At 42.5% G+C, this 12,463-nt stretch overlaps 1 protein-coding gene across 1 annotated transcript; it reads left to right on the top strand.

Annotated features, from left to right (window-relative positions):
• Window positions 1–2,471: 2,471 nt before the first annotated feature.
• On the top strand, window positions 2,472–5,116 carry LOC124473978 (hydroxycarboxylic acid receptor 2-like). The gene is made up of 2 exons (XM_047029789.1): window positions 2,472–2,736; window positions 3,203–5,116. Exon 2 carries the CDS (start codon window positions 3,284–3,286, stop codon window positions 4,295–4,297), a length of 1,014 nt encoding a protein of 337 aa, XP_046885745.1. The 5' UTR covers window positions 2,472–2,736; window positions 3,203–3,283; the 3' UTR covers window positions 4,298–5,116.
• The last annotated feature ends 7,347 nt before the right edge of the window (window positions 5,117–12,463 follow it).

The raw sequence follows: 12,463 nt of genomic DNA, 5'->3' as shown, positions 1-12,463 counted from the left end.
ATAATTTTTTATTCCTGTTTTTGACTCGATGTGCTCTAAAATGAAATTACCGCTTGTCAAAAAATCGTATATATTTTTACATTCATGATTTACGTTATGCCACAGGGTGTTAGTGCACGCCCTGTGAGAGTGCGAGGAGGAAGAAGGAGATGGTCACTGTGTATGTCAATGAGCAGGGCCTCGCATGTTACCATAATGTCCCACAGGGCCTCGCACGCCCCCTGCGACGGCTCTGTGTATATGGATGGGACTGTGCTATGACAAAAGCTGTTTTTTTTGCTTAAACGTGACAAGGTATGTGTCGCTGCAGCTGTGTTTTGAAGCCTTTTGTTGTTTTGTGGAATACCACATTGTTGTGAAATACCCGAGAATCCTGTTATCAAAATGTTTTATTTCATTGAAAATGAATCTACATTTCTTTCAGGAAGAACATATTGAAAAGTGCCTTTTTCACAATGTTTTATACTTTGCTTGATATTATGATATTATTACTTTTTATTTTTTATTTTATGGATTACAGTAAGAAATATCTGTAATAGTTTACGAAAGTGCTTTGAGATTGTGTTTTTATGTAATGACCAATTGTAGTTACCCAATCTGAAATCAATTAGCAATAACCAGTATTCATCATGTGTGGTTAATTTATGTTTGTACAAAATACATTTTATTTCTGTAGTTCTCAAAATCGATAGACTGTTTATTGCTGAAATTAAAATATATAGGTTTACCAAATGGTTCAGTGAATAACCATTAAGATCAGTTGGATTAAGTGTTGGTCAAATGTATTTACGCAAATTAGATGAGAAGCATATCAAAAGTATCGTGAGCATTGCATTGTGAAAGACAATGACTTCATATGAAAGGTATTTCTTTGATGACACACTGATTAGGTGTGGTGAAAAAGTGACAGTGTAATTTTTTTGCATTGTACTTTGTCAATTGAACAGGTGATTACATGTTTGAAAAAACTGACTTTTTGATTATCTGCTTTGAGTTTTGTACTAGCAGTTGTGAGGTTTTATCACATACTTGTGAAAATAGTACCAAAGCAAATAAAAAAAAAACTGTAAAATAAATGCCAATGTGAATATATAAATGAATAAAACACACCATACTGTGCCTTGCAAGTTTCCATTTTACGTAAAATCATTTTCATGGCTCAGAACAATGGTTTCCAACCTTTTTCAGAATAATACCCCTGCAGACCAGCCCATCCTAATACGTAACTCTTTTGCAACCATCATTAGAGTTCTGGTTGACACTCAATTCTTTTGACCTGCCTCCGATTCGGACAGCTTTCTATGAAACATGGAACATAACTCTGCAGACGTGGGTGTAAAGTGATACAGTTAAGAGTTATGTTAATTTAAAACTATAGGAAGTGAAATTAGAACATTTCTGTTTGGTAATGTAGGTAACGTTTGAAAAGAGATTGCATTTACTGTAATGCAGCAACTTGAGAATATGCTATTATGAAAAAGATGTTTCTGCAGATTGAAGAATTAGTGCATTTAAACCACTGAATTATATAGCATTTTGATGTGTACTTGTTCAAATGTATACAAAGTATAGAAGGGTGGTACGGACATTTAAAAAAAAATATTTTTTATTTTTTCACTTTTACAAAAAACACTATGTATGTATGTAAGTATGTATGTATGTATGTATGTATACATATATATACATTTTCCCATTCAATATGTCCAAACTTTTGTCTGGTAGTGTACGTGATGTGAACAACGTGATACTTTGCCAATCTGTGTTTTGCCTATGTGCATGTGTATCTGTATCTGTATCTGTGTGTGTTTATCTGTATGTGTATCTGTGTGTGTGTGTATGTGTGTGTGTATATATGTGTGTGTGTGTGTATGTGTGTGTATCTGTATGTGTATCTGTGTGTGTGTGTGTGTGTTTGTGTGTGTGTGTGCGTGTAAGTGTACGTGTATGTGTGTGTGTGTGTGTATGTGTATGTGCGTGTGTGTGAGTGTGTGTGTGTTTAGATCCTGAGCTAAACATGAAGCCAGTCTAGGTTATCAGCTGTAGAGAGCAATGTGTCGACTGCTCAATGGGGTCTTGCACACGCAGGTAAACAGGTAAGCTGCTTGTGACTGATTGCATGCATATGGATATGCGTTTTCAGTAAGACGTCTGGCAAATGACTCTAGCATGCATATGTTGTTAAAGCTACTCTTTAATTTGAGATCTCTTGAACATCAAGCATATTGAGTGGAGGCCTACTGAATTTACATGACTCGGCAGTCTAACTTATGTTATGCTTCTTTTATGACTCAACTTCCTATGTGAAATAACAGAGGAAGACATGATGTCTGAAACTTCACGGCTCACTGTTTCTGTCTTAGTTTTTTTCACCTTGATTTTCCTCCTCACAATTGCTCTGAACAAGCAATAACATGCCTACGGATGGTTCATGGGGGTTCAGATACGGATGACGTGTGAAATAGTGGTTTGATTTGCCAAGTATTCCAGAATTGACTAACATGCTGCTTCCTTTGATGGCGTCACTCTCACCCCGCCTGCCCTAAAAAGAAGAAGCCAGGCTTTAAACTTACTGTTGTAAGACACTCTGCCCATAGCCAACATTGAAGCCCGAAGAGAGTGGACACAAACTAGTAGACAGCATTGGCAAAGGTCTCTTGACATCTTGAGACACTTATTAGAAAAGGTCACCTTTATTAGAGCAATCTTCACATTAAAGTAAGCACATCAACTCAAATGGTGAGTAAAATATATATATTTCCAGATTCATAAAATTAGCCTGTTTAGATGTTATGAAATGTTCCTTGCATCAGATCAGTTTTGAGTCTTATATGCAAGGGTAGAACCTGGGTGACATCAAACCTGTGAATATAATTGAATTTGAGAGGTTAAGCTTATATACGTAAAAATACAATATATCACATTTCATGTAATCTCTACACATAAGCAGGCAGGTTTTACAAGGAAAGTTCTGGGAGCGTGTTTAACTGAAGCTTATGGGCTTACTAACACAATATGCAATACAGGAGGTATGTGTTTTCTCAGACTGAATTGCTGTAGTTCGTTTTTATGCAACCTTACTAATAAAGGAACTTCTAAAGAGTGTAACCTGGAATCATTTAGAATTTAACACAAAAACTGTAAATAATTTCATAACAGGCCAACCCTTATCCTAACCCTTTGCATGTAATCTGTGACAATTAAGGCATCATAAAAAGGAGGAGGTGAACAGCGCAAGAGAAAGCATTCATTCTCTGAAAGCCGGAGGATAGAAGTCCATCGTACAATGGCTGCAATGGCTACAATGGCTGCTGTGACTGCAGTGATAAATAAGTCTACAGGAGCAGACAACAGATCCTGCATTACCCCCCAGAACTTGGTGGTGAAGGTTCTGCCTCCAGTTCTGATCATAGAAATGCTAGTGGGCCTGCCTGGCAATCTGATAGCTTTGTGGATCTTCAGTTGCCGTCTGAAGGTCTGGAGGCCCAATACACTGTTCCTGTTCAACCTGGTCCTGGCAGACTTCCTGCTTCTCATCAGTGTGCCTTTCCGCATCGACAACCTTTTCCGTGGGGAAAACTGGGTCTTTGGTGACACCTGGTGTCGCGTCAACCTCTTCATGCTAGCAGTCAACCGCTCAGGTAGCATCGCCTTCATGACGGCCGTAGCGATGGATCGCTACTTTAAGGTGGTTCACCCACACCACCGCATCAACCATATGACATCCACTCAGGCAAAGTGGGTGGCGGTGGGGATCTGGATAGTTGTGATCTCCCTCAGAATCCCACTGCTGGCCACTAACCTACTCCAGAAGCACAAAGACAAGTTCCTGTGTCGGAGCTTCAACCACTACAAGGTCATTCCTCCAGCAATCATCCTGCACTACGTGGTGTTCATCGGGGAGTTCTTCTTCCCCTTGCTGCTCCTGCTTTTCTGCTCGGCCAGGATTTCCTGCATCCTCCGCCAACGGCAGATGGACCGGGAGCAGAAGGTGCGAAGGGCTGTGCGTGTGGTTCTCGTGATAGTACTCGTATTTGTCACCTGCTTCATGCCGGGAATCGCCACGGGACTGGCGGGGATGGCTTTAAAGGCGGTCGGTGCTGACTGTGCGTCCAACCATTTGGCTGCTCAGCTTTTTAGCCTGTCTATTGGGTTCACCTACATGAACAGTGCCCTGGACCCTATCATTTACTGCTTCTCAAGCTCCATGTTCCGCAACAGCCTGAAGAGCTCCATCAACCGCCTGGGCCTGGTGGATATGAGGCTGAGCCGAAGAGGCAGCATGACCAGCGATGGGTGAGGGGAATGTAGGAGCAGAGACAACAGAGAGGGAATCCATCTGATTGGGACTAACTAGGAGAGCAGGCGTTGTGCCAACTGTGCAACCGCACAGGGCCTCACGCCACTGGGGGCCTTGGGCCTGCCTGGTTTGAAATTTTTTCTTTTCTACTTTCAATGTTTTTTTATTCCTGTTCTTGACTCGATGTGCTCTAAAATGAAATTCAATCTTATACATTTTTTCATTCATGATTTACGTTAGTCCACAGGGCGTTACTGTGAGAGTCCCTGTGAGAGTGTGAGGTGGAAGAAGGAGATGGTCACGGTGTATGTCAATAAGCAGGGCCTCGCATGTTAAGTTCGCACAAGGCCTCGTATCCCCCTTGCGTTGGCTCTGTGTATATGGATGGGACTGCGCTATGACAAATGTTTTTTTTTGCTTAAACGTGACAAGGTATGTGTCGCTGCAGCTGTGTTTTGAAGCCTTTTGTTGTTTTATGGAATACCACATTATCAAGTTCAAGTCTTTTATTGTCAGATACACAGATTAATACAGGGTTAGAATGGGCACTGAAATTCTTTGTTATTATGAAATACCAGAGAATCCTGGTATCGAAAGGTTTTATTTCATTGAAATGAATCCACATTCATTTCAGAAAGAAGATATAATATCTATAAATGTGTCTTTATTCACAGTTTTATACTTTTCTTGATATTATGATCATATAACTATTTTCTTTTTTTCATGGATTAAGAAATATCTGTAATAGTTTAAGTGCTTGAGATTGTGTTTTTAAAATACACGTTAATGTAAATATAAATGAATAAAACACACACCATACTTTGTCTTGCATTATCCATTTTATAATCATTTTCATGGCTCAAAACAATGGTTTCCAAACCTTTTTGAGAACAATACCCTTGCAGATCAGCCCTCCCTAATAACCCTCTTGCAACCATCATTTGAGTTCTGGTTGACACTCGATTCAAAAATAAGCTTGTCTAAACACACTGCAACAGTAGCAACACATTTCGTTTATTATTGTTGGTAAAATCAGGACCTATTTTTGAGTGGATGTCGGTGACTTCTAAAAAGCACTCTTAAGACAGGATGATTGCTGACAGTCTCCTCTCATGGTTCATGTTCAGCTGGTCTTGGCCTTAGAAGAAGAGATTTACACAGCCTGTGGATGATACCACTCACATCAAAGTCTCAATTCCTCCACCCTCTCTGTCTCTCTCTCCACCTCAATCTTTTCTCCCTCACACACACACCCACATACACAGGCAGACAGACACATGCACAGACACAAACCAATGGCTGACGACAACATGCAGAAGGCAATATCTGTCTTACAGCAGCTCAGCCTAAAGCCATACAGCGTGTCAGCGTTCTTCCTGGAGGGGAAGCAGTCTCGGTGAATGCTGATTAGCATGTCTAGCCGAGTGCCGAACAAGTCACACACACTTGTGCTACATGCCTCTTCTATTGCACGAGGTAGCACAGCTCCAGATCAATAAGGAGAGGTGTCACATCAGTAACCCACTGAGACCATGACTTTCGCCTCAGAATACTTCAGCCTCAGAAACTCTGACGCCATATGGCTTAATTTACATACACTGCAAACACCATAAAGGTTTGCAGAATACATTTCAGGTTGTTAAATGGTGTTTCACGTCAAACCAACGTCGATGTCAAAGAATGTTACAGCATTTAAAGTCTAAGTATACAGTGAAAGGCTGTCAATGTTACTAAGCTCCTCAGTAAAGTGTCTCAAATAAACATAGTCTGCCATCCGAAAAGATCAGACTCTCCCCGGGTTTAACTGGAAACAAAAGATAGGTTGTGGATGCATGTGTTTGTCTTCAGGTTTGTAGAGAGAGGCATTTTGTCCCAGCTTTCCAACCTGAACCAGTCATTACGCATGATGTCAGTAGATGTAGACAAAATATTCATGAGCAATCTATGAACTGGGGAAAATCCCATAATCTAACAACTTCATCAATTCTCTTCTGGGGGGAATTCTGAGATAGCATCATGCTAGGCAGACAGAAATAGAGTGACATATAATGAAAATGCACAGACTCTCTCTGTGTCCCACACAGAGCTCTAATCAGAGAGTCATGTTTAGTGAGGTAGGCCTACAGTGCTGTCATCACTTCCTGCCCTACTCTGCGTCTCCTCCTGACTGGCCCTCACTTGGCCCTCCACCCACCCAGCCAGAACCCACTTACACTTCATCAGGGCACAGCTACATTGAACCGGCACCTACTGCCTGCTGCATGGCTAACTAGTGAGGGTTGGATGAAGTTAGGTGGAGGTGGGTAACAAAGGGATGGAATATCTCATTTGTCATTCTTGTACAAATTCAAACAGCATGCTTTGCTCTTCTTTTGATGATAGTTTGAGGCATTCTTTGCACATTTACAGTGTACACGGTGAAGTGTAGCATCAAAGACACGCAAAACTGCAGCATTTGGACTAAAAGCATTGGACACTAAAATTGACCAAATCTCTATGTATGCCTATATTGTACTACATCAATTCAACAATACAGTCATGACCAGATGTGGGCCTGCAGAGGTGGCATCATTTTAGTGGTGCCAAACAGAAGGCAAAAACATGTTTGTATCAACCATTCTATGATTTACAGTGGGTTTTGTTTCCTGCTGGGTGGTAGAGGGTATCTCAAAGTTGATGGTTTCTGGTCTGTGGTTCTGCTCTGTCACATTAGAATCTCACTCCATCTGGAACATTTTGAAACTCAGAAACCAAGCATTTGAAAGGTTTATAAAATGTACCTCAGACACACATTGACACAAACAAACACACACAAACGAATGGCTGTTACGGTAATAGCATGCAGAGGGTGATATCAGAAGAACAACAATGCAGCCTGAAGCTATACCGTGTGTCATGTCTTCTTGGATGGGTGGCATTCTCAGAGCATTCGGATTAGCATCTCTGAGCTGAGCTACTTTAACGAGGCAACTAGGGCTGCCTCTGACCTAGAGGGACGTCTGAGCACTAACAAGGATCCCTGCCTCACCTCAAAAACAACCCTGTATGCTCTCAGAATGGTTGCTAACACTGCAGCAGGGTGTCAGGTCAAGTGAGTTTGTGAGTGAGTGAGTTTGTGAGTGAGTGAGTTAGTGAGTAAGTGAGTAAGTGAGTGAGTGAGTCAGTGAGTGCGTTTGTGTAGACGCAGGCAGGCATCAGACAAAATCATTCATCATCCCTGAGAGCCTTTCATCCAAACTGCTAAGTAAGTTTGAACATCATCTTTACTGTGGTTACTCATGGAGGTCAAAGGGCAGACAGTTTTAATATTCTCGTTAAAGGCCAGTGTTCACAGTGCAATGAGTCTGGGGTATTGTCAACAGTCCATAGCCTGAGATTGATTATAATTGGGGACATTCTATCAGCCGGGCTCTCTGGGGTGTATTTAACTGGGGACGGTCCTTGGGGAGCTGGCAGGATTTACAGACACACTCAGACAGATCTGACATGGACATCTTACTGTAATGAGAGACATAACCTTGGACACCTTACAATACATACACCAGCAGGACTACCACCATGACATTTTGAAATAGTACAGATTGGATGGCGGTGAGTGTCGGAGGGTGGTATGTGAGTGTGTGCCGTGTGTGTGTGTGTGTGCCATGCGTCAGCATCTGTGTGAGGGTGTGTGCGTTTGCGTGTCAGAATTAGGACAGGGTGTAAACTGAACGGTGATAATTGGGGGAGCTGCGAGCGCTTCTGTGTGTGGACGTGTTTTTCCGGGTGTTTGTTTGCGTGTTTGCTCTGTGTATGTGTGTGTGTGTGACCGTGTCCCACGCGGAGCGTGGCCCGTGGGTGCTGCTCTCTCGCCATCCAGGACACAGAGGATTCATCAGACGCAGTGCTACCAATTATCTCCTCTCACTGCCACACAACACGCCGTGTAAAAATAACTGTGGGCTGCTTCCCGTCATCACTCTGCCAGCCAGCGATGCATGGGACAGCAGAGGCCCAGGAGCGGAGCCCCGTCGCCTGCCTGCATGGTTGACTAAACACGCCACTGACAAACTTGGCTCAGTTTAGGGAATCACCGACTGTAAATGACCAATCGAACTGATATGATAGTTCTCATTCTTCATGAATGCTCTCAAGGTGACCCCAAAGTTAGCGCATGGGAGGGGAGGGGAGTTTTTGTTGTTGTTATTGTTGTGTGAGTGAGTCACAATCAGAGCACAGAGCCCATTGAAGTCAGTAGAGGCAGACAGAGGGAGAAGCACAGGGAGAGTGATTGACAGTGGAGAAACGAGTGGCAAGTGGAAAAACGGAAAAGTCAGTTTCTCAAAACAAAAGATGATCAATGCAGTGAGAAAAAGGGTTCAGTCTGCATTCTAATAATAGACAATAATTGATGGACAGTATGCTGCGTTTGTATGTCCACGCACGTGAGTATATGCATGTGTTTGCCTGCTTCATATTGGGCTAGGTGTAGAACACACATAGCCAGAGTGAGATTGGCAAATGGAATGTGTTGGTAAGGTAGTGGAGGACAGCAAGCTGGCTGCACCCCCACTGTTCATTATCAGCAAGCTCATTCTTGAGCAAAGTGGTGAGAGATGGGAAGATGGCTTTCTTATCAGACACATTCCACAAAGGTACACTGACAAGCCTTCAGAGGCATTCATAATAGCCCTGAGTACAGTGCAGGAACAGATACCCCAGTATTGAGGTAAATACAGACAGGGGAAAGTGATTTAACTCAAGCCCATTTTCCCATCCCTGTGTGTGATAGTAGTAATGTGTTGTCTGGAAATTGGTTTTGTGAGGCTCAACTGTGAAAGGCCTGTGATGTGTGTTCCATAGTTACAGCATCCTTACATCATGTTCATGGAGGTAGAAGAGCAGGATAGTGGAGGGAAGAGAGACAGAGAGACAGAGAGAGAGAGAGAGCGAGAGAGCTAGAGAGAGAGAGAGAGAGAGAGAGAGAGAGAGAGAGAGAGAGAGAGAGAGAGCTAGAGAGAGAGAGCTAGAGAGAGAGAGAGAGAGAGAGAGAGAGAGAGAGAGAGAGAAGAGAGAGAGAGAGACACACAGAGACACAGAGACAGAGAGGAAGAAAAACATCTGAAGATAAAAAGAGTGAGGAGGAGAGGAAGAGACAAAGAGATAGGAAGAGAGAAAGAAAGAGAGACAGATAAAGTAGAGACTTGTCCAGGTTTAGGCAGTCTGGGATGAGCCAGGATAGGATCTATGATACTAAGTATGTAAAGGCTGATCAGGCACTGAGCATGGGAATGATTCCACGCCACTTCCTTTACTCCAATTGAGATAAGCAAGGGGGAGAGTAGCTGTTAATGAAGACCTTTGATGAAGGAATCGAGCACAGCATATTTATCTAGACTCTCAGGCTAGTGGTTAAACCATTACCCAGCAGTCACTGCTAGAGACAGAGACAAAGAGGACTAAAAGGGGAGAATGTTAGGAATCAGCACTCTTTGGAGATTATTCATGTAAAAAACGTTTCTTTTTAGTCATGCTCATCGGCGAATGGGCAAATGTGGGCTAGATCCATCAATCAATATTTGTGTTCAGCATGGGGTGTTTGGAGAGGGACAGAACAGGACAGCTGGTGAATTAGCTGCAGTCTCTCCAGCGTTCTCTGAGGGCTGTCTCAGCCAAGTGAAAGGAGAGAAACCATAGATGCCCAGTCTATCTCTCAATCTCAGTCCTCAGGTGGACTGCTTTGGCCAGACCAACCTGCAGGTATCAACTAAACACACACTCACACACAGTAAACACACACACACACACATTCATTGACAAACAATACATTCTGACCATGGCCCAGACAAGGTATCTATCACACGCATATCACCTGATAGGTTGTGATAGGCTGGAGGTTTTTTCGGTTGGTCTGTTAATCCCTCATGCATGGTCATGCTGATAAGAGCTGCATCAGACACCCCCTGCTCTCCAAACCCCACAGACTGGGCCAGGGGAGAGAAAACCACAGCATGGGAATCGGCGCAGGTTAAGAGGTCTTACTGGAGGGCTTTCCTGAGGATGCCTGTCACTGGGGAGATACTGCGACAGCCTAGGGACACACGAAACACAATGCCAACAGGGACGAAAGTGTGCGTGAAAGTATGTCTGTGTATATACAGACCACAGGGGTTCAGTGTGGAAAGACACATGTTCTCTAAGCTCCCTCGCTATGCTTCCACATCTCCTGACCTCCAACCACAGCGTGTGTGTGGATATTTGGAATGTTAAGAGTGCACGTGTGCTGTGTTTTTGCTGGGTAGATACACAACTCCGGGAGTGTGTGTCAAGTGCAAATGGCTTTCATTTCATCCACCTCAGCTAGCTCAGCCCCTGTAGTTTCTTAGTATGGTCACTGAAAATACTTTGTACACCACTGGAACCTAATCTCCCACCTCCGTTAATGGAGTTTGCCAAAGCCAGATATAACTCAATGCTTTTGTCTGGAGGTTCTCTCTACACAACTGTAGTTTGGTATTCTACACAAGCCGATATGGCAAAGCTCCAGGACAATCGCCTAAAGGTAAGGCAATCAATCTTCAGAGAGCAAAGTGATCCTCTTGTCTTTGAAGTTTCTTACCTTTTTGTCTTCTTTTTGCTCTTGGTGATGAAATAATTGATCAATCAGAGCTGTATGTGGTTGTGTGCGTGTGTGTGCATGTATGTGTGTGTGTGTGTGTGTGTGTGCATGCACTCCTTCCAGACAGATGGCACATTATCATAAAACAAGACACAAAATGTGAAAGTTCAGGTCAGTGAGCAACAGCAATTACATGTAACCTTCAGTCCATGGGGGCAAAACCTACCCACATGCAATGCTTTTCCTGGTAATTGGAATTTACTTAAGAAATACGAGAGAAAAGATAATTAGAGAGTGGCTTGATGCAAGCAGGGAAAAGATTTAGATCAGGGCGCCTTGAAGTGGAGTGGAGAGCATCGGAGAGGGGGGGGTGCTGAGCAGCCGGTGTCAAAGGGCAAATTCTGGTATTTTCTAATGGATGAGACTTGCAGCTAAAGCCTGCCCCAACAGACATCCACACAGTTAATCACATGTCAAAACACTGAAATGCAGTCCGACTCTCTATCTAGAATGAGGGTTAGAGTGATATACACTGCACCTGATCATTATATGTGAACAGCTACGCTGGCTAATGCAGTATTAATACCATAGAGATCAGAAAGTAGAGAAGTTTGAACATCTCTCAAGTATCAATACAATGATGTCGCTGCAGACATTTTCTTCTAATTAAAAAACTTGATTTGTAAGGTACTCTGCCACCACTTCAAGTGCAATGACAAACAAGAACAAGACAACATACTGTTTTTCTTTACTAAATTCTTCCACATGGTGCAAAAAGTTGAGATGTGACCGATATGTTGTGAAACCACTTCCTCTTTTCTCATCACTCATCACTCTTCACTTCCTCTCCCGTGTCCACACAGTTCTGGTGACACTTCTTCCTCCCTCGTTCCATCCTCTACCTCTCTGGTGAACTATGATGCATTAACACACAGCCGCCTATTGATATTATTTTGCGTATGATAAACAACACTGAGTTCGCATGCAGTCTGCAACTGATTCACTGCTATCTGTGTTTAGTAAACATGCACTAAGTCATTCTTGTGAGGCACAGTAAATACTGGATGATAAGCCAGTCAGAGTCAAGTTAATGTTTCCCTTGGGCTTGATAACAGCTCTTTTTTCTATTTTTTGCTAACTGAAAGGTCCTCTCAGGTACCTGTGTGTGACAGGTCACAATCGAGCCTTCCTGTCCTAATCACAACATAAAGATCTTCATGAAATGATGTATGAAATGACTTCTTCTATAACATGGATTTAAAGACAACGTGTTTATTACTTTAATATATTGTTGAAGTATTGCTACATTATTATATTACCATAAAATTGTGACATTATGTTATATAAAAATGTTCTTTGTGAGTCAGCCTAAAACGTATTTATCAATACCTCAGGAACAACAAGTATGACAATTAAGTTGATAACCCTATCAATAGTGTATTTTGCTCAATTGTATTCTGTAATACTGAGATATTATTGTTGCACTGTGGTTGAGGCATTATTATTGTATTCTTACTGTTAGAACTATGCACTTCTGATCCTTGATTTTCTGCTGTTCTTTCAAAATG

Source organism: Hypomesus transpacificus, chromosome 11, assembly GCF_021917145.1.
Source record: "Hypomesus transpacificus isolate Combined female chromosome 11, fHypTra1, whole genome shotgun sequence".
NCBI lineage: Eukaryota > Metazoa > Chordata > Actinopteri > Osmeriformes > Osmeridae > Hypomesus > Hypomesus transpacificus.
This window is presented reverse-complemented; position numbering and strand designations above follow the sequence as displayed.